The sequence below is a fragment of the Trichoplusia ni genome, chromosome 1 (assembly GCF_003590095.1).
Source record: "Trichoplusia ni isolate ovarian cell line Hi5 chromosome 1, tn1, whole genome shotgun sequence".
NCBI lineage: Eukaryota > Metazoa > Arthropoda > Insecta > Lepidoptera > Noctuidae > Trichoplusia > Trichoplusia ni.
The window spans coordinates 5,443,550-5,470,715 of record NC_039478.1 but is presented as its reverse complement, the minus strand read 5'-3'; the positions used below and the strand labels follow the sequence as shown (position 1 = coordinate 5,470,715).

Genomic DNA, 27,166 nt, shown 5'->3' with positions numbered 1-27,166 from the left:
ACTATCTCACTTTTGGGTGCTTTTAATCTCCCTTTCTTTCCAATCATGAGATGAAATGAAAAAAGGGACTCAATATTTTTTGGAAAACTGTCTGAAGGATTAAACAAATTTATATTATAAGATTTAGTCAAATGTCCTATTCAACAGCCTTACAAATACACCTTATAGTAGTAATTCATTGATACATCGGTTACATAATCATGAAGTAGACAGATAAAACGTAAAGAGGCTGAGATCCAAAGCGGCCTGATTCCGTCAATCAACGTTGCGTTATTAATGGTTTTTATTAATGAATGTGCAATACGTACGGTCTTAATGTTGCCTTAACTACTGCGTGCGTATTGAACTTTAATATGATGAAGTATCTGTATTCTTAATTTAAGAGCGAATGCTTTGCGAGTTTTGGCTGCTTTTATTCCTGTGCGGATGGTTAAGTGGTGTACAGGTGTCCAGAAATTAACGACAGGTTAAAAAGAATTGGAAGGCCAGGTGCTAACTAATACTTCCACTTACAACCTGGTCTTCAACTCGTGGAGACATCCTGCGACACAGTATCGTATACCTAGGTATCATCGTCTGAGGCTCAAGTTGATCGATCACAAGTTAAGAGACGCGTTAAATCCTTCGTCTGAAAGTATTAGATTTCTGTTAATTAAAATATTAAAAGTCTGAAAACCAGTTTTAGTAGGGAGTATTGTATTGCCCAGGTAAGCAGTCACTCCGACAGGGGAGAGAGCCACTCCTTGTAAAACACTGGTGTTTAGTTGCGTCTAGTAACACTGGAAGCCGACCTAAAGTTGAGACAAGGCTATGCTGATGATGACTTACCCAGTATCTTTCTTATGGCTGACAACTATTAAAGAACACCACTTAGTAAAGCATTGCTTGTTGCTACAGCTGTTATACTCTATTGGATATACCCGAATAACCTTTAGACAAGTAAATCTAAAACTCAAATAACGATGAAGGGAAATATCGTGACGAAATCTGCACCTAATGATCTGAAATCGAGAACGCGTGTGAAGCAATCGTTTGTCGTGCCATCTCAGCCCTGCTAAGTGTCCTAAAGAGGTTTAATAAATACAATTTAATCATGACTTTGTATATATGCTACGTGCCGCTTTTGGGCATGGACAAAATTTTGACTTGTCGAACAAAACTGTCATGAGGTAATCTAAGCAATATGGAATAGAATATTTTGGAAAGACAAAATAATTTGCAAAAATATATTGGATACGTATTATTTATTTTATGTCTAAAACAAAAAATGAAGGGGATGCGGTACCAGTATGTTTTTTGACTAGCAAGTGATTTTTTAGCAGCCTGCATACTTAAGTGCTCCATCTTCATTACTTTTTAATTACATATGTGTTTAAATAAACAGATTTTTATTATGAAATTTAGTCAAATATAATCTATCTTGAAGAAGAAATGTGGAAAGAAAAATTGCGGTACTTTTGATTATCATCGGGTGATTTCAACTTGTCTGAAAAAAGAAGAAATACCGACTCAAGAGTCGTTTTTTCTGGATCGACGCAAAATGTAAAGCCTTACTGGTGAAATTAACAACGTTTATAAATCTCTAGAACGGCAATCAAAATCAACCAAAAAGGTTTTAAAAGGTGACAAGGGATTTAAGAAACAAAAACCCATTTGAGGACAATCTCCTCATAAATACTTCAATTTGTCAAAGAAAAAAATGTTTCTCTTACACATAGGTATGCAAATTAAATCGTGTGATATGACATCGGATTTATTTTACGATAGCATCTCGGCTGGCTCCGGAAGCTGAGCATCTGACTTGCACCGTCTTTTGTTAAATCCAGATTGCTATCGGAGATGACAAACGTTTAAATAAATTTTGTTTTTTTATGTATATTTAAATTGTAAGGGAAATTCATGAATTGCGTTTCATATTTATCGTTTATAATGTTTATATTATAATGAACTGTGAAAGCATTGGGAAAGCATAAAAATAAAATCTTACACCGTTTTCCGAAAAAAAAAATGGTTGCTCGGACTATAAAGCGATAGTTATGGAGAAAATTTTGTTGCAACGCACCCGTGTGAGGGTTTACTTCGAAAATCTATGTCATCTACTCTCAGAAAATGTGATTAATATAACGATTCATAAAACTTTACACAAGGTCATCACAACAGATCATGCCAATGCACCTATTTCTTGTTATATCGGTTTCACCTGTGTTTTACTGGTAGAGAATGCCTTGGACATTAAGTCCGCCGACATATTTTTCATGTATAAGAATAATTCAAAAAGTTTAAAAGACCTTTGCTATCTCCGGAATCAAACAACGATTTAACGAGAACGGAATAAGTGACCCTCTATGAGTCCAACCACTAAGCCACGCTAATTGGGTCGTCAATTATTACATAAAACGCTAAACAGTTTTACAATAGAAGTGCTAAATTGTGTTTGTAATTTTAGTGGCAACAAAAAAAATATTTTGTTTGAATCAATGTTGTGGCGAAGCTGAGTGAATGTACCTACTTAAATGGATGGCATTTTAACGTTTTGAAATGGAGTGAAGATATCTTAATGGTCGTAACTCATTTAGAGTTAATTTGACTATAATTGTTTATTTGAATATACGATTTATGACAGTTTTATTTTTGTATGAAAATTGTAAATATCGTTTTTGGCCACAATCGCTTAATTTTTATTTCCAACTAGCTATTGCCCGTAGGATCATAAAATCATCATAAACTTTCCCGTTTATAATATTACCAGCTTTTCGCCCGCAGTTTCGCCCGCGTCGATGTCGGTTATATCGCGTTTCCAAGAGAACTCTTCAAAAGTCCGGGATAAAAACTATCCTATGTTCCTTCTCAAGGTCAACTCTATCTCTGTACCAAATTTCATTAAAATCAGTTCAGTGGCTTTGACGTAAAAGCGTAACAGACAGACAGAGTTACTTTCGCATTTACGAGTATAATATTAGTAGGGATTAGTAGGGTGTATTCTGTTACCGCTATAATAACAAATTATAAGGTCGCGTAAACGCATATTTTTTATAACCTATAATCTATTTGAACTCAACCTATTTGTTGTATGTGTTTTTCTACAACCTACATATTTGTACTCAACCATTGCTTTTGCGTATGCGACATTCTGTACCCATAACTCGATATGAGAAACACTCTTAAACAATTGGATTACACTTTCCTGACCTTAAGTCCAGCAGTTACTGTCTGATATTATTGCATAGGACTTGAGACAGCAATAACTGCTACCAAGTTAAACGGACGCGTCGAAGCCTTGGCCTTTGACGATTTACTTTTATGAAAGGTAGGTCCACGAAAGACAAATGAAACTTATGTAAGGCAGAACATAATTCTTGTATTTTATGTCTGAGTGTTTGCTGGTAATATTAGTGGAGAGAAGTTTAAAGGTTTTTCAATCGAATACATAAAGGAGGTTCTCAATTCGTCTGTTTCATGTCAATTGTGGATTTATTATGTTTTTTTTATGTCAATAATTTTAGGAGAAAACAATTATCTCCAATTTTTTGAGTAACAGTGTGTAGCTTACCTACTAGAATTGTAAAATTTTAAGGAATAATAATTTCGAACTATATTCAGCTTTTAAACCAAATATTTGTTTTTTTTTTATTATTAAATCCCATTTGTGTCCCACAAGTGGACAATGTTCTACCCACCTCTGATTCTTTAGAGTTTAAGAACTGATACTTAGTATTGACCACCCAAAGAATTCTAAGCAAATTATCAAACTTATTTATTATTATAGTTTAGTCTAAAACCCGAAGTAGCTAACCTTTTGGGCCATAGAGATAAGACTATTCATAAATCGTTCCACATACAGACAAAATATTTAAATCACTCTGTGTGGGCAGACGTTTTTATTTAACGTTAGCGTTTATAGTGGCATAAATCTCTTCTAAATATCGAATATTTCACAAAATTGTATTTCTATGCATCTGTTATAATCTAGAGCGATTTGAATTTATTTGCAAATTCTTGTGAAACTGATTTCTAGATTCTTTAGGCTGTAAATGTCAAGTGGATACATGAGATATAAAATGGCGTATACACTACATACATCCTAACTTATAACTATAAAAGTGAGTAGATTTATTTAAATTTCCAAAATAAGTTGCTTAAATAAAAAGTTCTGAGAGTGAAAAGTGGTTTAATATTTTTGCTCACATCCTGTTTTTTATATAACTTTGGGAAAATAAATCATACCGTACCAGCGAATTACTTTCTAGAGTTACTGTCAACCAAAGTTTTAACACGCCTTATTATCAAGACAAAAATATAATCAAATATGCCTTAAAAAAATTAATAAATAAATCTCATTCACTTCGCTACACAAAGAACAAGTACGTAGAGTCATCTTCAATTGCCAGCTGACTTATTGACTTTAAATGTCAGTGTTGGCTGTCAACATAGAGTATTTAATTTAGAACTGTAGACAACCTTTGCTTGACACGCGAGCACCTTGAACAAAATATAAAGGCAAGTTAAAGTAGCCTTAATGCTTATAGAAAACCTCCTTGCTACTAACTCTTTGCGACTATATTGGGGGGAATGTTATATTTTTGAAATTAAGAAATTATCAGCTGATTTGACAATTTAAGTAACAAAAACAACTCTTGACGCTAAAGAGGCATATTATTCATAGTTCAAAGGTATTTTTATTCTAGTTTTGATGAAAATGTAGATTGAGATGAGATTATAGAGTTAGTCTAGTACATGTTCTACAAAATGTGGATAAGAGAGGTGGCCTATTAAATGATATAAAATCATGTGTTTGTGCTAATTCTTGGACGGCAAACTGCGGCCTTGTTGGAATTATTCGAACAGGCCATTGGAATGCAATTGACCCTGAATGTGTAACAGTCGGATGGTTTTTTTTTGCCGATATCGACAGAGTTAGTGATAACTGAAAACTTTTCTGTGGTAGAATTTACTTAGGAGAGGAATATCCTTAAATGAGACAGCTGCATATGAGGTCCACGAAGGTGTGGCAACCAGAATTTTTAGCCTTAATATGAGATTTTTTTTCTTTTGATAAGTGACTTTTATATCACATTTTTTTCTGTCACACTACGAAATTTCTGCGGTGAATGTTTCTGCCGAGGATGAGCTTGAAAAAGTAAAAAATCTTTTAATCTACATTAAGCTTCTGTGTTTTTTTTTTATAACCGTACTATCCAAGTCCTTGAAAATATCAACAGATCACGAGTCACCCTCCATTTGCGTACAGTACGTTCAATGGAAAACCTACCCGAGTTGGTCTCGCATGGTCGAGCCCATTCGACCCAAAGCGAATTCGCCGCACCGCTTCCTCCTATTGTATTGCTGTTTACACGTGTCAAACAAGCCAGCAAACGCCTACTACAACCAGTTCTATCAGGAAGTGATCTATATTATATTAATCTGTTACTGTCATTGGATATTTCTTTTCGGAAAGTTCAACTGTGTTTTTAATGTCAGAAGCAAGTACTTCATGTTTGACGGCCTTTTGAATGTTTATTGAAAGGCGTCGGGAAACCAATTTAAGTGAGTAAAAATCTCCGATCCGGATGTAAATATTTTGCCGGAGCTTAACTCAATTAATTGACAAAAGCTTTGACGTCGGACCTCTAGTCCGACTTAGCTGCATCGTGTTGCCCAGGTAACTTGTTTGAGTATACGCTGGTATTTGGCTGCATCCGATTAGACTAGAAGCCAAACAGTTCTCTTGGGTATCTCGTTTCAATCCTTTTTCAAGAGTGCTCAAAGTTAGCGCTCAGATTTTACTACTCTGCCGCCAATTTTTTTTGTTTACTTACCTTTCTACGCCAGACAGCCAGTAGAGTGTTGCCGTCCAAAGCCATTTGTCAACGCATAACATCTTACGAGTAAACGAGGGCATGTACATAATATTTTCTTAGATAAGTTTGGTCAAGGTTCTTGCGGTTTGCTTTATCAATTTTCATAATGTTTTGTGAGAGAGTGGCACAGTGGCTTACTGTTCGGGTTTTGGCGTATTGAGTAGGAGTTCTATGTTTGGATGGGGTATGCAATATTTAGATGAAAGCTTTAAAAATGGTTCTGTTAAATTCGGATGGTTAAGCAATTTTGGATTCTTAGTGGACAATCCACTCCGTGGTTTTGATTTCTATAAAATTTAGTATGAAGGTGGCTGACACCTTACATTGACAAATAAAAACTTTTATCCAACTTCTTTTAAATAAAGCAATGATGTCGAGAGGACCGGCTAGTGTACCTTTAAGTTTTAGCTCTTATTTCTGTCGCATCAAATTACATGACCTATGTAATTACTATAACTTAGGCTGAGCTATACCTAATTGCTTTATAATGACATGTACAAAATAAAACTCGTTGACATTGGAGTGAGGTGCTTGACCTATCTTAGTCGACTATGTCATGGTTTAGTTGAAAATATTAACATCAATTTTGACTTATGCTCAAATAAGTGAAAAAGTTTACTAGGAGCCTAGAAAGCAGGAGATCTAAGGAAGAATCCTTTTTTTGTAATGAGTTTCTTGAGACTGAAGACATAACATACATGGAAAAAAATGCAGATAATAATTATCTAGATTGAAACCGACTTCTTAACATTATGTAAATTTCCCTTGTTTCGCTTTTTAGTACCCCCAAGTTTATCGTTAGTTACCCTTTCCTTTTAACAGATTTTGACTTGCTCGTAAACTCTATAAACTTATCTTATATGTGCCAAAATAGTCATGTTATCGATTGTATAAATAAGACAAATGATTAAGGACTCCCGTTGGGTCCGAAATGAATCCCGATAATAGAACGTGAGAAAACCAATAAAAGTCATCAAACAAAACAATTATGTGTGTCAACAAATCCTAGCAGACACACACAAAAAAGCTGCGATGGTAAATTACAAACCCAACGAGTCCTATTTCATTCTCAATAATATTTCCTCATTACAAAAACATATTTCACATGTCTAATTAGCCGTATATGTATGTCCCATAGTTCGCAGTTTGTTTCCCACGGTGACTGCGCCTGCGCATCGTGATCTAGATGCTCTTCGGCGATAGCAGTTAGTGTCAAACGTGCGCCCTCTCGGGGCCGCGCCAAATTTGTGCAAAGATGAACTTCAGAATTTGTAACGTCATTTTTCAACGTAAAATGCCATATACGACTGTTTGAATGTCATTGGACTTATATGTATAACTTTGTGCAGAAATCGCAAAAGATAGAGAGGTTTATAAGAGAAAAGGGAAAGCCTTTGCCCAGCAGTGTGATCCAAAACAGCCTATATAAAAGAATATATCTTTGTACAAAGCACATTCCTTCTTTATTCTTCTCCTATCTTATTTGTTGTTCATTGTAAAAATAAAAACATATTTCACTCATCCAATTTCAATATCCCAAGTTTATATCTTTAAATACAACCACTCCAAGTAAAACCTTTTCTTTATGTTGATGTTATTATTCCTCTTAAAAAGTTCTAGCTCTTCTCCCTCTCTCTCATTAAGCATTCTATTTGTCTTTAATGTTAGCTTACGATACTATACTACAACGATCTTTATTTCTAATCAAGACTTATTTTCTTAGTTGTTAGACAAACCCTAACAAACAGCTGTAGCTGTTTTATATCACATTTCATAAATGCAATTACAATCACTGTCTAGAATAGAACTTTTCAAACATCAGATTCGAGTTGTTGCTCCGTTGTTTCAAGCCACACGTGCACTATACGTACCTACGGATAAAGTTCCCTTGACACCAAAGATTATGGTCAATCTAACTAACCAGTAACCTAGACTAACCTAAACTAGATTTTGACGTAATATCTGCTTGAATATAGAACATAAGAAACGTTAGTCATAGATCAAGAACTATAGACGGTAACAATGTTTTTGATTCTTTTTCGGTAGTAAATGCTAGATATTTTGTCTGTGAACAGATTTATAACATAATGTATATTATTTATTAGACATTTATAATTGTTTTAGTGCGTGCTCCACGCACTAAACAATATTTTTCATAAATTATTTTCAAAAGAGAGTAAAAAATCCTTCCCTCAAAAGGAATATTTTGCTAACGTAATATATTATAAGTGTAAGTTCCAAAAGTAATATAATTTTACGAATAAAATATATTATTATAATAAGTGATAAAGACGTGACAATAATAATTATTCTCAATAAACCATGAATAGACTTCCCAAAAATTTTCTCCAAAATTTTGGTTAATCCATGGTTAGGTTTCGACTCAAATTAATCAAACCCATAAAAGTAGAAACTGATTAATAAACTAAATCACCATGATTTCCCACATTACAAAGCTTATTCAATATTAGTGACTTGCCTAATACCACAACATTATAGATACTCAGTCGATAACGAAATCAATAAAATGTCAAAAACGTTGTTAATCGAGCACAAATTAATAAATAAAACACATAAATCAAACTGAATTGTTTTTATACAAGTAAACTAGATACATAATTTTGAATATCTTAATCATGTGTGTATTTTGCTGCACGACACATACATTACTACTCATTTCAAAATGTATTTAAAAAATATTTGTGTAAACTTATTTATCTAATTATTTTAGATTAATTCGCGTAATAAACGAAATCAGAGTTTCTCGTACATAAATAACAGCCGGAACCTACGTACCTCCCGAAATATGGTGGAACTCGATGGTCAGCCATCTACGGGCCGACCGTATCAAGCGTAGTTTAACCTGAGATCGATCAACTAGTGCAGTTGTAGCTTAGCCACGAGCTCAATTAAATTTACCGTTCAATCGAGTCTCAAAAGCTTAACCAAAAAGCTATAATAAATTGAACATCATTTTTTAAAGACCAAATGTACAAATACTCAAAATTCTGAGTCACCTTGCCTTATATGAGCGTTATTATATCAGCATTCTTTGGTACTGACGTTGCATTTTAGTATCAGTTTTGATATAAATACTTGTCATGTCAATATACTTGTTATAACATTTTAAAATTAGGTTTTTGTTCTTTATGACCGGTATTAAAATTGTTGACTCACAGTGAATTTTATGCGTTTGGAATATCTCTTGAATGATCAGTTTTACTAAAAGGTTAAATATTAATTTTGTAAGCAGAATAATGATTCAGTGTTCCTTAAACTGTTTTTTTTTTAAATTTTATCCTAATTAACTCATGACAGAGACAAGTGGAAGAAGAGTGGGGAGGCCGTTGCCCAGCAGTGGGACATTCCAGGCTAGTAATAATAATAATAATCCTAATTAACAAATAATCTTGTGACAACAGGATTTTTGATTGATAAGGAAACAGAAAGCGATAAAACGCACCAAAACGTCGGTAAAAATTGACGCCACAAGACATCAACTTATAGCGTCATATTTTTTTTTAACTATAAAAGAATAAATCCCTAACCTAATTAGCCACTAGAATAGATAAGTTAAAGAGTTAGTCTTAAAAAGACAGAATTCTAAATCAATCAAAAATATGTTTAGAAATTAGTCGTTTCAAAACACAATGCAGGATAAGTCAAAATGCATTTGACATTAGCAAAGTTCGTAAATTATTTTAATGTTCCGTAGGATTACGAAAACAATTTACTGCACGTTTGAATCTATTGTCACAGCTTAATAAATAGATCTAAATAATTATATTCTATTCGGTCTCTCCAAATGTTAAGTGAAGGGAGGATAAATTGTTGTAAATATCTTAGGTACAGTTAACGACAGTGGACATTCAGGTGTCATATTTTTTTTTAATGTCCAGTGAGTTAACGAATGCCTCTTAGGTTTTGTCTTTCACTGTACATTTAAAAACACAAGAGAATTTATTTTTCAGTCACCGTGTAATGTCCCTCTATTTTACTTATAATGCTATAATTATATGCAGAATACTTTTTTAAAGCCTGAAATTGAAGTGGAGGGACGATAGCTAAATCAATTTTCAAGAGATTTGCTAAACAAAAAATAGCCCTTCTAGTGCGAATCGCGTCTCTAAGGGAGCTATACAAATAAGCTAACGAAAAGTCTTCAAAAGTAAAGTCACACATTCAACCTGGATTTTGATTTTATTCATAAATACATCATCTTTGAAAATTTTAATTGCCCAGCTGTGACGGGTCGAGTCATAAGGCTACGTGCAGATTGACGGACAAATGGATAGACGGCCAACCTGAGTAGGATATCGTTTATATTTTTCGGGAACGGAACCCTAAAAAACTCCGCATAGAATAAGCACAAGAAATAAAATAGCTTTAACATTCTGAACAACATATCTAATAAATACAAATCCTCAATCGTACTATACATTATTCCAGATATAGATCATGGTTGGGTTTTCCCGTTTCAATACCAAAATCGTCTACAAACAAACGGATTCACGATTCGCCTTTCAAATCGATGCCATTTGTAAAGTGGCAAGGATATCACGAAACTTGGGGAAATCCAGCCATAAACATTAACTACAGTGCACGATATGTAGCTCAGTTTCAACACACATTTTGACAGTTATTGTCGATTTTATTAGACTAACAATGTAAACAAAGGACTGGACAATGTCTGACAATCTAGTGTTATATTCTCGATAGTAACTCAGGATCTAATCACTTGTACTGATCTTATAAATGTTTGCTTGTTACAGATAAACAGTGGACGTGTCATCAGTGTTGTGTCAGTGTATTGTGGTGTTAATACAATGCGAAGACGCCAGCCCATTCATCTCGCCGCTCTTTATTGAAGCTGGCCAAATATTTCTTAGGGCTACAGTTCTATAGACATTTCGAGTCAATGCCGCGTGTGTAGGCAATGGCTTTGACAAACTTCACGCTAGCGGGCGTCGGCGCGGCCACGCCGGCGTTCGTGCCCACCTCTTCCACGCCATTACGAGTCGACCTCGATGACTTACTCTACTCCCCCGCCGAACACCAACCCGACACAGTTTCCGGTCAACCCGCAGGCAATGAACCTTTCTCGCCGCCAGCTAACCATCGAAAGCCAATAAATAAAATAAGAAAACGTGCCGGTACAGCTTACCTCCCACCAGCGAATCAATACACGCATTATCCTAACGAAGCACCTCGAAATCCATATGCTCCACCATTACACACACAGGTCTATCCCCAAAACCCAAGACTTGACGTACAGGTAGAGAACCAGCGAGTGCAACAAGTGGACACACTTTATGATAACACTGGACACTATATTCATGATCCTACCGGTGACTATGATTATGAACAGAGGAGAATGAAACCGGATTCGGGGTATAATCCTAACCCTGGTTACGCGAATGCCCCGTACCCCCCGGCCTCGACGCCGAGCCCTTCTAGTCGAAGGTTCGATGGAAACACGAACCAAAATGTGAATAACTTTAATTTTAACAGACCAACTAGTACACCAGCTCCTGCTAGACCGCCCAGCGAGCAAGGGATTAAGACAGGTGGTGGAGTCAATGGACAAAATCCTCCTGAAAGACCTAGAGGTTTTACGAAAGTTGAAACTGGTGGTTCTGGTGGTAAAACACAATTGCACGCTGTACTCGACTATGACGAGGATTATTACGACGAACCTGATCCAGGTATGAATTTTTATGATTAAACTTTTTTTCCTTTTTAAACTCTTGAAATAAAAACAAACGAAAATGTAGGAACCATTGATAACCGGAATTGGTAAGCATCCCTTAACCTTGAATTATCTCTGACTTTTGTGTATTCGACGATGCAGGAAATCCTTGCGTTTGTACCGTCAACAATCGAATTAATAGACAAACAAACGACAGTTTGTTGAATGTTGAAATGTTCTTAACTCAAATGTTTACTAACAACTACAAAAAATATCAATCAACTCTAGCAGACAAACCTTTGGAAATTATTCTTTGATACCGAATAATTATAACACGATTATTAATGACAATCGTACCATTAAACAAATAAACTAACTTCATGTATTGAAATCAGGTATCTTGTTGGTCAAGCACAGCTATAGGAATAATGAGACCTTGAAATTCCATTGCAGTTAGAGTACGATATCGTTATAAAAGTAATGGCACAGTTAATATCAAATTCCTAACCAGAGCTTCCTTGCAGGCTTTTAATGGTCGATAACGAGAAGATATTGCTGTTATAATCACGGCTTATAAACGAGTTCTTTCTTAGCTTTGCAAATAATTATATTTATATTACAGGCCTTCCAATATTGGTATAATTTGCAACAGTTTCGGTTTCATTCCTTCAAATTTCAAAGTGTGATTTGGCATTGGAAGATTCTTCGAATCATTTACAAGATCACTCCCCTACACGATCATTATCTGTATAGTAAGCTTAAGATCCTCATTCATTTTCATTTCGTCACTTTAAATTTCTTGGTATATAACATTTCATACAATTTTGAAGATAGTTGCTATATCATAATTCAATCAAAACCTATTGCCTATTGACCCACAAACTCCCACTTGAACTTATAAGCTCTTACGATCGGTCTGTCGCTTGAATGTTCAGGGCAAAGTAATTGGAGTACCGCTTACGTACTCACAGGTAACACGTTTCACTAATCTAAGTCAAAGACCTTCGATCGTTTAGCCGGTCGCCAATGCCATACATACAATGACCAGTCTATTGCAGTACAATGCTTGAGTATTGTCGCCTTAAGGCTTATATTTATTTCCTTGTTTGGTAAATGCAGGTACAATATTAGAAACCTCTTGTGCACGTACTTCTAATTAGTTTGTTTTTTGGTCTGTGGTTTGTTCTAGGTCAATAATATGAATTTGTTTACGTAGGTCTTCCTCATCTCACTGATCTTTTATTTTTTCATGTTTTTAAACTTTTAGTTGATTTATGAATCTTGTGTTCATTTTAAAAAATCTGAAGTTTCTGTCTCATCGCCAAAAGAATTTAAGGCCTCTTCTCTTACATAACTGTGACTACATAAGACTATATGACATTTATATAGTAGGTAAGTACTTAGCAACGTAAGCCTTAGTCTGGCAATCAAAGCTAATTTTGCATTTACAAAATTTTAAATAACTGGGTCTAAACCTCAAGACGTGATACATACAAGTTTCCTTATAAGTCATATTAAAAGCCACGTTATCCATTTTCGTAAGGAACGTGATCTGATGTTATAATAATGATAATCTTGGTTTATGATACATTGCAATGTCAATTTTCAATGTCAAGGCAGAACAATGAGATTATAGAATAGCTAACGTAGAGGCAGAGCAAATAGCTATTAGGAAATGCTCTCAATTAAATAACCAGTAATTGTTAACTAGACATACCGCTATTCATAACCAGTGCATCTATGTAAGGCAGATGCCTCTCTTTTGAACCGACTTCCGAACCGGAGGAGGTTTTCAATTCCTCTTATTTTTTTCATGTTTGGTTCTCGGTACTTTGGACTGGATGAATCGATTTTGTTGGTTCTTTTTTCATTTGACGTGACACAGCTGTCACATGATCCCATGAAAATTTCAGTAGTAATTTCATCAGTAGTTTTTAAAATATTATTTACCAATTTCTAAAGGAAGGAACAATCCTTTTGGTTGGAGTACGAAATTCTCTTTCTCTAGCTTCTTGGCCTGTTGCAATGTCCTTGCTTTAATCTTTGCGTAAGTGGTATCAACTATGCTAAGTATATAATTAGCTAAGTTTTCTTACATATTAAGTTTATTTTCAAAAGATCAGGCCAAATATGTACCTATCTTATTCATCTAACTAGCGAAAGGCCTCTGCCGTGACTATACACCCTTGAAAAGACACAAATGGAGATATATTGGAACAAAAGTTAAGGCACCACAGATGCCAGCTTCGATATCAATGTTTTTTTTTGACATACATAGACTATTGGGCAAATCTTCATAACTAGATGTATGCTTGTGTCTTTACGTTTACTTTGATAAGGCACCATTTGTTTTTACAAATATTTGAATAGACATTTTGCAACTACTTTTAAAAGCCACTTTCTAAATATATTTTTCCTCAAATATGGCATCTTGCCGATTGATATTCTGTCTTCATCGCCTCTTTTGCAATTCAGAAACTCGTTCCATTATTCTGCAAAACTATTGGCATTTTTTATTTACTATTTCCAAGATCATTTAAAAATACGACCGTGAGGTATTTCCACTCTGGCAACAATAGTATAATTGACATGCAGCTATTTAGTTTAAAAAAACTTGAGATATCATCGCTTTAATATACTAAATGAGAACTGGTTTGGAATGCAATAAAATATTCTATTGTACTTCATACTCTTATCATTCTTGCTGTTCTTGTAAGTGTCGTAATTTAGTTAGTTTTTAACGAAACATTGTGCTCTATTTTCTAAGCTTAGCATTTTTTTTCACAATAATTTTCTTTAAGTAATATTATCCTTCTGTCGTACAGAGACACCCAGACTCAGAATAAGAATTTGCGGATCACACCCACGCGGGAATTGAACCTGCGATACATGTTGTACAGAATGTTTTGTCGTGACGACCCTTAGTACTTCGTTACCCGTACAGTCTAAATTAGTGACGTATGTGTAGCCAAGTATTATTACGCTAATATGGTAGACAAGTAACGATTTACTCATGTGTAATGATCGTGATCAATCGGTCTGCAACTAAACTCGCGTTCCCTTAAAATACGCCTGTGTAAGCAGTTGTATTCAAGAATGTACAAAGCACTGACGAAAAGATGGGACTCAGAACAAAATACCAGCTTAAAATAAGCAAATAATTAATGAACATACCGCACAACGACTTAATCATCTTGACACGTTACGTGATTATCGAAAACGAGGTAATATCTGGATTAAAATATTTAATTACGTTACCTAACATACGTTTCCGTGTGTCATGTATTGACATAACTGAGAGTTGCATATTGCAACGTCTGCACGTTTGAGATGTAACAAAAACGTCGAACAACGACCTTGGTTTTACTTTCGAACACTTTTGGAGAGGTCGGAGCACTCAAAGTGAACCTTACATTGCACTTACCATGCTATCTTAATACGGAACTCGTTTCGTCGTGCAAGCGAGACGCAGTATGCCGCTACGCGCAATATAGTACGCTATCTTGCTCACACGGCGGCAAAGGTTTTCATTCGACAGTTCATAGTAGACCCGTTACATTTCACGCGCCGATTTATCACGGTAACTTTAAAAGTATAAAATAACCAGATTTTTTATTGACCCAAACCAAGAAAATGACGTCATGTAATAAAATGTACCTAACGTTGTTTGTTTTGTATTTCTTTTTTTGGTAATTATTTAATAATTAATCTTGTTTATACTTACGTCGTGTTTGATGGCTCTATATAATCTTTTTATTACCAACTTATCTATTGCTAAGTGGAAGTTTCTCGGCTACTTAAAAACTACGATATGTCGACCTTTTTTAAAAGTAGGATAATAAATCGGACATGTAATATAACATAACTTATGTTATGAAAATATTGTCTGTTGCCTAATACACTGAACTTTGCCGCACTCGTTTCTAGACACCTAAATTAGTAAATATTGCAACCGTTTGCTTCTTTTTTTTTAAACAAAAACTAATGATAAAAATCGTCTGTCTATCAGATCATATGTATGACATTGTTTATTTAAGTGTACAAGTTATATGTGTCGTAATAAAGAGTAGAATCTCGCAACTTTCACAAGAGGGGCGGGCTAATGCGCCGGCGACGATCCACGCGTAAAACTTAACGATTTATAGATCTGTTGTCAAGACTAACAACCTGTGTATGAGGCGAATTAAGAAAAATATCGATTTTTAGAAAACACTGTGATAATAAAAGTGATTTGTTTTAGATAATAGTGTAGTGTTAAACTGGATTATGACCTCTTTGTGTGGTTGCTGTGAGTATACATTCTTAAAAAGTTATTCTGAATATTTATGGCCGGTACAGAACGTGAAATGCCAGAAAAAAAAATATTGTTTTCCAACGTTCCGTTCTGCTAAAATGTAGTAGGTATTACAATCTAAAGTTTCAAACAATAAATTGTGTCATAAAAAGCTTTATATCGTCCCGCCTTTATATTGATTTATACGTTAAAACAAAGACTATATTTGACAATAATTTAATACGTGATACTTAATATTAAATTGCGTATAGGCGTACCCAAAGGCAGAATTTGGTAGCTTTATGAGTACAGGTTCGTTTTATCTTAGAACACTGTGCCAACGAAAATTAGACGCATAAATATTCCAGACAGCCCTTTCAAATACCGACCTTACATTTGATTTCTAGGACCAGTTTCTTTGTGTTGAAATTAACACTGACTTTGTAGGTAAATAGTGAATAAATATTGTGTTTAAGATATTTTAACTCGCAGTTAAACGCGTGTAAAATTCAATTAGTTTAAAGCTTAAACTTATATTTTTAGCAATTATTAATCGATTCAGAGTTTAGCTGGACTTAGGTAGCTTTTTGAAGTAAAAAGCTCTAGTTAGAGCTTTTTTCTAGCTTTTAGCTCTAGTCTGATGAAAAACGTATATGTTGTATACTATGAGAAGTATTTTTATTAGCCATACATTTTATCTGAAGTTTATACAGTGAATCTATCTCTAAAATAAAAATCAGTATTTTACAATTCAATATTTAAATGTGACTACTTTTTAAACATAAATGAACCAGTATTCTGATTTAAGTAGAGTAGGTTGATGACCTAATTCCAATGAAAAAAAAACTTAAGATTACGACACATAATTATTAAAACATTTGAATAATCTGACTAACATATGGCTGTCTGATTGACATTTCAACTGTGCTGCTTTAATATCATTTCCGATCGCTTATAACTTATAATGTTAATTTATTTCGTGTGGAAATTCTGTGTTATTGAGAAACTGCTCGTTAATTGAAGCAAGGCCGAAATAAAACCGATTATTAGGCCTTAAAATTTATGAGACACTTGATGTGATCGTGATCCTAGATTGAAAGCAATAAATTCGTTGTCTTAATGTGAAATAGTTAATCGACTGTTATGGCGGTCTCCTTGGATTGAAATTAATTACTTCCCACCTATTGTTTTCGGTTGCTTTTAATTTATTTATTACATAGGGTTTTTTTAAGTACATTTGGAAATGCCGACTAACCAATTCCTGTAGTCGGGTGAATCTATCAACGTCAAGGCTTAAGAAATAGGTCAGTTTAAGAACCATACCTGTTTTTGGAAACAATTTAAGAGTTGCTCCTTCTTCCTGTCAAACTTTGATTATACTGCTGTATAATCAAAGTCAAACAGTTTAACACGATATGATGAACGGTGCTATAAAATTACAGATTCATCATTAACGTATATCTCGAAATAATCGTATTCAATTGAAGTCATTTGCTTTACTCGTTCCAATTCAAGCGCTTATGAAAAATTACTCCTAATTTTACTTTTTATCCGACTGTCTTCGATGATGGTCCATGGTATACTAAAATCACTATTCCTACATAAGCCGTATAAATTCTATGGAAATCACTTTTGAAGTCGAACATTAAAGAGACTATAAAAAGAGGTCCATCACCAATGCGGTACCTGATGCGTTCCAACGTATTGTAAACGGCCAAAGCGCACAGCGGCTCAGGTTAAGCCAAAAACAGTCTGACTCTACCTACTTCCTGCCCGAAGGAGATGGGAGTCTAAGAGAATTTACATTTACCAAAACAAGGTCCAACACCTCTGTCGCTGTTGTAAAAGCAAGACAGCGCTATAAACGGCGTAGGATCTCTCTTTCACGTCCGTTAGTCCGTACCAGTCTCAATTCATCTCTCAGATGATTTACTTGTACCAAATGGATCACGTTGAGTTTTTTTTCTGAATATATCGTATATTGTCATATCGTAGAGAACCCTTTTATGATCAAGTGCAGATCGGAGGTCAAGGCACTGCATATACATGTAAACAACTGCATTCATTTATTTTTATTACACAGATTTACATTTATTGTGATGGTTGAGTGTTTTATGTTGTGGAGAAGAAATACTTTTTTTTGTTTAAAAAAAAAACGACTTACGGATTAATGAATTTAATCCTTGTGTCTCTATAGACACTCAGATTCGGGACAAGCGTTTGCGGACACGTCGCGCAGTGGGTTTGGCTTGGTGGCATCAACAACTCGGCTATCCAATATCCATGCAGTCAAAGTTTTTTTCCCAGGTTATAGAATTGTGGAAGGAATTCAGGGACTCTTTCACCCAACAGTGGGACACAGTGGGCTATTTAAAAAGAACATATCCTCATACAAATGATTGCACATTGATATGAAACCTTTTTCGTTTGCGTTCTGATTGATCTCTCAACGGCCAAGATCAAACTGTTTGATATCACTCAAACTATATGACAGTACTTAAACGCCTTATCAAGTAACTTGATTACAATCTATGGTCCAGTGGACGGTAAAAAACAACGTCGTGATTAGTCTAGTAGTCCTAAACAAAATGCTTCCGCATTCTTAAATATGTTAGTTGATTGTTCTCAACGCCTGTTTGTGCCTAAATAGATTGAAAAAGTTCGGAGTAGTTTTTTTTAATTAATTATTTTTTAATTATCTGGGCTTACATTTTTCTTGTGTTTGAGTGAAAGTTGACGAAATTTTTCATCTTCAATATTCGTTTTTCTCAAGTAATTGTGGATAATAACTGTCTGAATGTCTATATGTTTGTCATCTACTATTGACTTATCGGCATCCCTGTAAGTAATTGAAAATTTTTATTATGAGGAAAATTGTTGATACAAATAGTACCAGATAAATAGAATTTGAAATTAATAAGAACCGATTGGGTTCTCATTAATTTCAAATTCTAGAAAAAAAGTGAACAATTCAGAAACTCAAAACTAAAAAGTAATTTCAAAAATGAAGCACGTTTTTAAACAAACCGGTGGCAATAACTAGCTCGTGTATTAGCGACAGTCTCGAATAGAACCCGCATTCACTATAATAATAAGTTCAATAGCAATAAACATTCTAATGTCCTGTTTTGTTCTTTGTTCTCTATCGTGAATTGTAGAGTTTTAATACTAAATGGTTATATTTCACCCATTGTTTCCTTTTATCATTAACATCAATTAATAAATTGCACGTGAAGTATAGTGAGATAAGTCTGGCATTTTAAATTGAATATAGCATTTAGGGGGTTAGGTTGAGGAACCCAAGTTTGAAAAGAGCAAAATTAAATTATGCGTCACTATAGAAAAATATTTGTCTTTGCTTGTAAGAATAACTCAAGAGAGTAAACATTTTTTCTTTTATCGATATTTTTGTTAAATTTTTACAATGTTTCTAGTGCTGGTTTAACGATATTAGATCATGCAAAGGACCGAAATATTCTTAGATTGAACTCAAGAATTTTAATGTGTGTAACATAAAAAACAGAGGTACAACAAACTTGATTAAATTTTAATAGGACCAAAGGACTAAAAATAGTTGTATTTCACGTTAAACGTAAAATCATAGAAAAAGCAAAACGAAAAAAACTCCAAGAAAAAAATGAGAACTAATTCTATTAGCAGTTGTTTGATAAACGCGTTTTTACAATAAAACATATTTTTCACTTAAAATTAAACGCAACATCTTACCATCAAGTAATTCGTGTTTCTGATCAAATGTCAGCATTTCAGGAATCTAGGTTCTCAATCGACGCTATGTCTAGTGCCTAACTATGTTCTGTCATAATAAATTAGTTGTCTCGTACCAAAAACTCTCGGTTTTGACTGGTAATTAAAAGGTCGGGAGTTCAAAGCTCGCTAATCGTAAAGCTACATAATCAACAAGATGTTGTTTTGTTCGTTTGATCCTCACCTGTTCGGAGTTCAATTTCCTATTTTCCTCTTAAGTCAACAATTCGTGAAATATGAATACAAATCCTAGCTTATGTCTACGCAAGGGTCAAAAGTAAAAGTCAACACGATAATTTTGGATAAAATTAGCAACTTAGTTAATACAATAAAATTATTAAACTTTTTATTTGAAGTTTAATAATTTTACTGAAGTGCTATGATTGTCTACTCAAGGTTGACGAGGCGATCGGGCAACTAAAGCCATTTCTATAACGTTTTAAAAGGGCGTGGAAAAGAGCCCATTTGAAATGTAATTTTCTTAATTTTTGAGTTTGATCTGGCTAAACCTATGAAATATTCAGGTAGGTAACTACAATAGTCACAAATCCTAAACTACCAGGAGATCATAAGCTACAAAGATATTAACATACATCTAGGCCAATGAAACACGGCCTCAAAGAAGATTAGACGTTTCGTAACATGACCTGAATATGATGACGCGCCTTCGAGTAGGTGATGAAATTATGTTGTTTTACAACTAATAGTATGCGTCTGACACGTACGAGTAGACGATGTCTGTCAGTTTTGATATAAATTGATCTGTTACTTTATTAGTGTGAGACCTAAGACGAGAAAACTTAATGGCTAGCACTGCTAGCAGACAGGTTGAGGTTTGTATGAAGGGTGGCATCGCAGTGCGCTGACACCAAAACGCGGATGGCGTAGCTTGGCTGTTCAGATTTAATCAGTAAGAGTCGGACACTACCCGTTTCTTCCCCCGATGGGAAAAAAGCTTGTTTGAAGTCAATACACCAAGCCCACCGCGCTTTGGTCAAACGCTTGTGTGATCCACGAATGCTTTTCCTGAGTCTACGCGTCTTTGGGAATGTGACTTGGATGTGAACTTCAGTGAGATATTTAATTCCCAAGGGTGGAAGTTGTTTTAGCTATAAATAAAAAATGCCTTGATTTTATAATTAAATGTTGACTTCGCGTTTCATTGCTAAAAAAACAAACCTACTCTTGCCAAATTCTATAAACTTGATCATAATTTAATTCTTTCTTCACACCTCAAAATGTGTACGTAGAGTTCGCCTGTCTACATCCAGCGATAAAAAAGTTAAAAGGTTTTTTTTTATATTCCTTAATTAGATCAAAGTAAGAAAAAATATTTTTTACGTATGTCTTAAGGCCTATATACACAGGGTGTATTTTATGGGTACATCAAAAATATCAACAAGAAAATTACAAACAAACACCATACATTCGTGACGTGTCATTAGCACGTATTGAATACGCCGTGTTCATATTCCCCTACCCATTTTGTATTTTTTAATTAATTGTATTTTTTATTTTTCTAATTTCAGATTCAGGGCAACCCTCAGTAACTCCACTACAAGGGCCGATACTCCTGCGCAATGGTTCAGTGCCTGTTGTTCCTTTGACGTCATACCGCACTATTAACAATGGCTCCTTCTACCAAATACCTGTAAGTGTACAAGTAATTTTTTTATGAGAAATAGTGTAAGCTTTAACTTTCATAATTTTATTCCATGTCTGACGAATTAGGATATTCGTCAGACCATAATGCCCCTCACTATCTCTTAAAGTAATATTTTTGTATAAAGGCCCATTTAGACGATGCGAAGATTACCATATTAGATATTCGCTGCAAGACTGCACAATGTATTGCAACTTGCATGGGAAGTCTTGCATCGTCTAAATGGGCCCTTAGTGGAAGCGTGACAGCTCATTACACGTAGAGCGATATCGCTTTCACAACTGCACTTATTTTAGGTACTTTCGAAGGATGTAATAAACACTCAGGGGTCTATTATGAGATGACGTTCTAAACCTCTTACTTCATTATCTCTTCTTTTTTTCAACCCTCTTTCGTATTGTCGTAATAATATAGTACCTACGTTTTTGCGATAATAAATACTCTACTAGTCTTCATTTATGTCGCGTGAGTAAACCTAATTATCCACGAACAGAATATCACTTATCGTATTAATTACATCAATCAGAACACGTTTTTTTATGTTTTTGCCTCTGTGGTGTTACAGCGCCATCTAGTAAAACAATATCGCAACAAAAAGCGTAGACAATTCGAATATAACGTAGGTCTTAATGAGATAATAACTGCCAATTACTTCTCGAGTTTACGTTCTTATTTAAAGATAACTTTGTTAACAATTGTCTTACACAAAAGGCTCATTAAGGCTCATTTTACGACCACACAAATAGCTAGAAGAACATAAATAAGTACTTACATGTAAGAATGATTTGAGCAAATGAAAATTGTCAAAGCTAGGTTAAACAAGCGTGCATTATTTGAGCAGAGACAAAACAAATGATTGTCTGTCACGTTTTCGAAGGCTTAGGGTAAACAAAATATTGCTTAATGTTCACATTGTGCTGTAAGTATCGTAGTTTTGTGAGAGGATTTAAATCTAACGGTAATGAAGACTAGAGGACCTACCACCATTACCGGTGTTAAAGAGAGATGCCGGTGTGGAAGAGAGATGCACTCTCACGCTACCAAAACCACTAAAATATTACTTTAAAACGTGGTAGACCCTTTGGTTTTTTTTTGACACATATTTACTTGGATAATATTGTATCCATTTTTATTTAAATAATCATTCGATCAATCGATCTAATTTCTTGACGTTTCGTCTTCATAAGAATGGTACTTCATTAAATCGCGCAAGTAGACTCACTGGATTTTTAATTTCTTAAGCGCCAATTAAAAAAAGGAACGTAAATTAAAGAAATAGGGACAATCCTCTTCCATCACATTTTTTGAGGATCTTGGCAGACCGCCCGCTTCTTTTGCACCCAAGACTGCAATGTCCCAAGACTATCCATCTAATACAACACCATAACCATGACCTACATAATTATCTGGTAATTAAAATCGTTGCTTATAAAACAGATAAATACGTAACATTCTAAACAAACAAATAGAATGTAGGGCACATTATACATTACTTAGTTAATAGGTAATTAATCGCATTTTACGAATAACAATCCTCTTGAAGATCAGAGACGGAATGGTGACAAAGATTGCATAGGTTTTAGGGCCCCGCACCTAAAGGATAAAACGGGACGATATTACTATGGTATCGCTGTCTCTGGTCATGTCTGTTCAAGGCAAAAAAGGTATAAGGCAAACATCTCTTTAAACATGATAGGCATTTAAAAAAATCACAGATGGTGTATATTGCTTGTTGCTATTACAACAAATACTGGAAAACTGAATATGACATTTCTTTGCACCCGTACAAAAAGACCTGATTGTTTTGCAAGATTTATATGTTCGGAATTTCGGAACCCATTCCATCTCGTGACTAAACTACAACTGCAACAAGTTGTTCGATAGAAGGTTAAGTTCCACTTGATACAGTTGGACTGTGGATGGGTTGCCATCTATGCCATAACTATTTACTCCGTTTGTCGAAAGGCACCTTAAAATGTGGGTTCCGGCTTGCAGAACATTTCGTTCGCGAATCCGATTCGCACTTGGCCGTCTTTTTAGAGTGTGAATTAATGAATTTGTATAGCAAAATTTCGTTAAAACGTTGAATAATATAGGTCTTTACTCTTCAGACTTATTGATGTAGTAGAATGCCTTGACTGGTTCTGACGCATTGTTTTGATAAAAATGTTTGCCACACCTACGAAACGACTCGAAATATGGGAAAGTGATATGCAAAAAACGAATGATTAAAGTTTGTTACAAGGACCTTTGTCAAATATGCTCATTTGACGTGTCATTTGTAACTCATTAATTTAGTCTACTTACGTAGCTATGGTCGCCTCTAGTTGAAGGAGTATAGAGACCAAACACACTCTTTGAACTTAATTTGCTTTACTGGAGGCCAATAAATAAAGAAACGCTAAGCAACTATTCAATATAGTATTGTGATAGACATTTGGAGGTCTATTTAAATCGACTCTCGGCCGTTATAAGGAATTTAAATTTCACAAACATTCATTTCACATCCACGAAAACACCCAGTCTCAGAACAAGCATTTTTGGATCACGCAAAAGAATACCTACGCGGGGATCGAACCCGCCACACGGTTTAGCGTAATTGTAGTAGCGCTTATACAAAGTTTGAACTATCAATCTTCTTTCTTTATCAATTATAGCAAAATCTATTGCGTCAGTATCCCGATACTGTTTACTTAATAAAGTTAGTGTGTATGCAAATGAACGAAATGTCCAAAGGTGCTAATTGCGTTAAGAAACAACCGCGTCGAGAGTATAGTCAACAGCCAAAGTGCAGTCAGCAAAGTTATGGTTGGCAATAGACAAGACACTTGGGTACTAAGTTCTGGTCTTACGAATTTCTTCCTGAATGGAAGGCATTAAAATCTTCGCGCTAATGCACTGAATATTGAGACCGCAGCCTATATTAATTTTGTGTTTATATTGTTGGATAATACACCAGCGCCAGTGCATGCCGTGGCAGAAGTTGGAACTAAACTCAGTTAGATCGCTGTTATGTTCTTGACGGTAAAATATTGTGTTGCATAGTATTTTGTTTTCAGGTATTTTCTTTACTAACGATGAATAAGGCACTAGCGCCACCGTATGTAGTGGCAGAGATTTGAACTATTTTACATTGAGTAATCAATAAATATGAATATAAAGAATTTTCTCGCGTCAGTTCTAAATGAAAGGCTAAAGAACTAAATACGAAATACATTTATGTCTGAATCATTGCATCTGCTTTAATTGATTCGAAACAGTTGACACTTATGATTGTGACTGTGACTGTCATTTACTATTAGCAAACGAGAGTTCAAGCAGTTTTCAGTTCAGTAGCTTTACCAAAAATCAAACATAAAAAACTACCATCAACATTCCGAGCAAAAAAAAACAATAGTCAAGTCAATAGTTCTAAGAACTAAGCAATTCGCACTACATTTTCGATAATTCCATTATTTATACGCGGACTCATTAAAATTGCGACAACGTAGGCGCACTGGAAACGTCCGATCTAAACCTCTGTGAGTCACAAGCGTGGGCTTCTACGATAAAATATAAAACGTGACGGATTTATATGATACACGGCGTGTTGCAGACATAATTTATAACCTTATTTCACTATTATAACAGCTGGTTAGAGCATTCACCTCTTCTCGTCTGCTTAATTCTTGTTTTGTCGTTTCCTGATCGTTTATCTTGTAATTATATTTAATTGAAAATAGCCTTTAGGAATATGTAATGATTTATGTCATATTTATGTCCCACTACTGGACACAGGTCTTCTTCCACCAAGAGGATATAACTCAGTGAGGGTAGGCTATTTGAAGTTTCAATGTGTTTCAATCCAGGTGGTGTATTAAAATAATTAAAAACATATATCGTATAACTTTGAAGATGTGTTTCCAAATAAATCTGGATCAAACTGACTACTCGCGACCCTGCCGCCTCAGCTCGTGATTAAGGACTCCGATTTACCCTAAAACTAATCGGGCGATCCCCATAAATACACGAGACTAACCATCATAAAATAATTACGACATAAAACCTCTTTAGAAATAACATGAAAGATTCAAAATGATTTGCTTGTGACATACTTTTCTTAGTACCTACTTCTTAGTCAATTCAAAGAGGAAAATAAAAACAAATGATCCAAGAGAAATTAAAATGCGAACCAACACCTCTCAGTCATACACACAGACAAATGCACATACAAACGAACGTTCAAATCCACATTTACCATGTATTAAGTAAACGAACTGTGTTAGTCACATGAAAATGTCATTGTCGCAAACGTGTTTAGAATTAACGCTTGTTAGGTATCAGAACTTAACAAAATCGTGGTCTACTCGAAGCTCCATTACTGAATAAGGCGTTGCATTCAAAATCATTTATTAGTCTATTTATACTACAAGTCGTCCGTTCTATGGTAAACTTTTTACAGATTATAAAATAGGACAAAACTTGGAACTTTCAAAAGAGGCAGCGAAAGTGATGATTTTATTCTTTGGGTCGGGGGAGGTTTCACGAACATTTAGGTCACATGCACAAGACATCCACATTCAATGCAAACATACGTGGATGATATGAATATATTTTCTATGTGGGAATTGAACCTGAGACACCTCAGGCACAGTGGGTTTGGCGTGGGGACCTCAACCACTCGGCTATCCGTGCGCGTGTCATATTATTACAGACGCGAATGTTTGTATGTATGAAAGTATGAATGTTTGTGATTCTTTCACGCATAAACAGGTACACTTGTTTACATGAAATTTTAAAGAAATTAACACATAGGTTATTCGCAGTTGAGCTTGAAGGGCGCAGCTAGTATTTATATATTTTTCTTTATAAATAACTAGTCGTTGCCCGCGACTTCGTCCGCGTGGTTAGAAGATATAAGTTATGATTTATACCTGCCCTATTTTTTCACATCTTCCATTGTATCTTCGCTCCTATTAGTCGCAGCGTGATGGTATATAGCCTATAACCTTCCTCGATGAATGGTCTATTCAACACAAGAAGAATTTTCAATTTGGACTAGTAGTTCCTGAGATTAGCGCGTTCAAACAAACAAACTCTTCAGCTTTATATATTAAGTGTAGATATTTAGCTGCTAATATCACGCAAAACGGGACGTGGACATAGTGCCGGGAATAACTAGTTAAGTACCTATAACACTACAAAGAATAACGTGTTATCTGCAATTAAGAGGTTTTAAAACGAAACGATTATGTTTTGACGTCAGTGACTGTGTGTTGCTGGTTCGCAGTTAGTTTCATTATTACTTTTTGCATTCAAATAATTAATTTAATTATTTGTACTAGTGTAGCCTTCTTGGGTATTTCTTATACGGTATAAAAGTGGGTTAAATAAATATTTACATTTATTTAATCAAGTTCTTGAAAACAAGTCTTATAACCTTATATCCGAAGGTTGTTATTCCCTAAATTACCAATGAAACTCTACTTACAAAGGTGTTCAATATTTAAAAAAACGCAATCTATTTTAACCAATTTTGACAAAGAAGTTTCTTAAATTGTAGAAAACTCTTTTCTGATTTAATTAAATGTGAGTGTGGAAGAGAGACAAGGCTATTCGCCGTGTAGAGTGCCGTCTTGCTTACCTACACAAATGCCATAATAACTTAAAAAGGTAGTAGGCCGACATATTTTTTAATTAGTGTCTGCAGACGATATTAAAATACGATAATAACCCATTAAGTAGTTCCAATTACAATCTAAAAGAGGTGGGAAGGCTTAATTGCTAAACATAGCAGGAAGTGAATGATATAAATTCTATATGTAGATTAAATGCAAACCAAAAAGGCCATTCAATAATCAAACAAATAAATTACGAATTATACATAATCGTGACTGAGTTCTAAAAGGATTTAGTTACTGGATTACTGGCAGCAGATA

General features: G+C 34.7%; 1 protein-coding gene across 1 annotated transcript in view; it reads left to right on the top strand.

Moving 5' to 3' along the window:
- LOC113491843 (protein spaetzle 3) overlaps nt 1-27,166 on the top strand; it is a 40,930-nt gene that overhangs the window by 4,022 nt on the left and 9,742 nt on the right. The window contains exons 2-3 of the mRNA XM_026869017.1: nt 10,631-11,563; nt 21,115-21,236. Coding sequence (XP_026724818.1) covers nt 10,795-11,563; nt 21,115-21,236 — 891 coding nt within the window. The 5' untranslated portion in view covers nt 10,631-10,794. The remainder of the gene's footprint in view (nt 1-10,630; nt 11,564-21,114; nt 21,237-27,166) is intronic.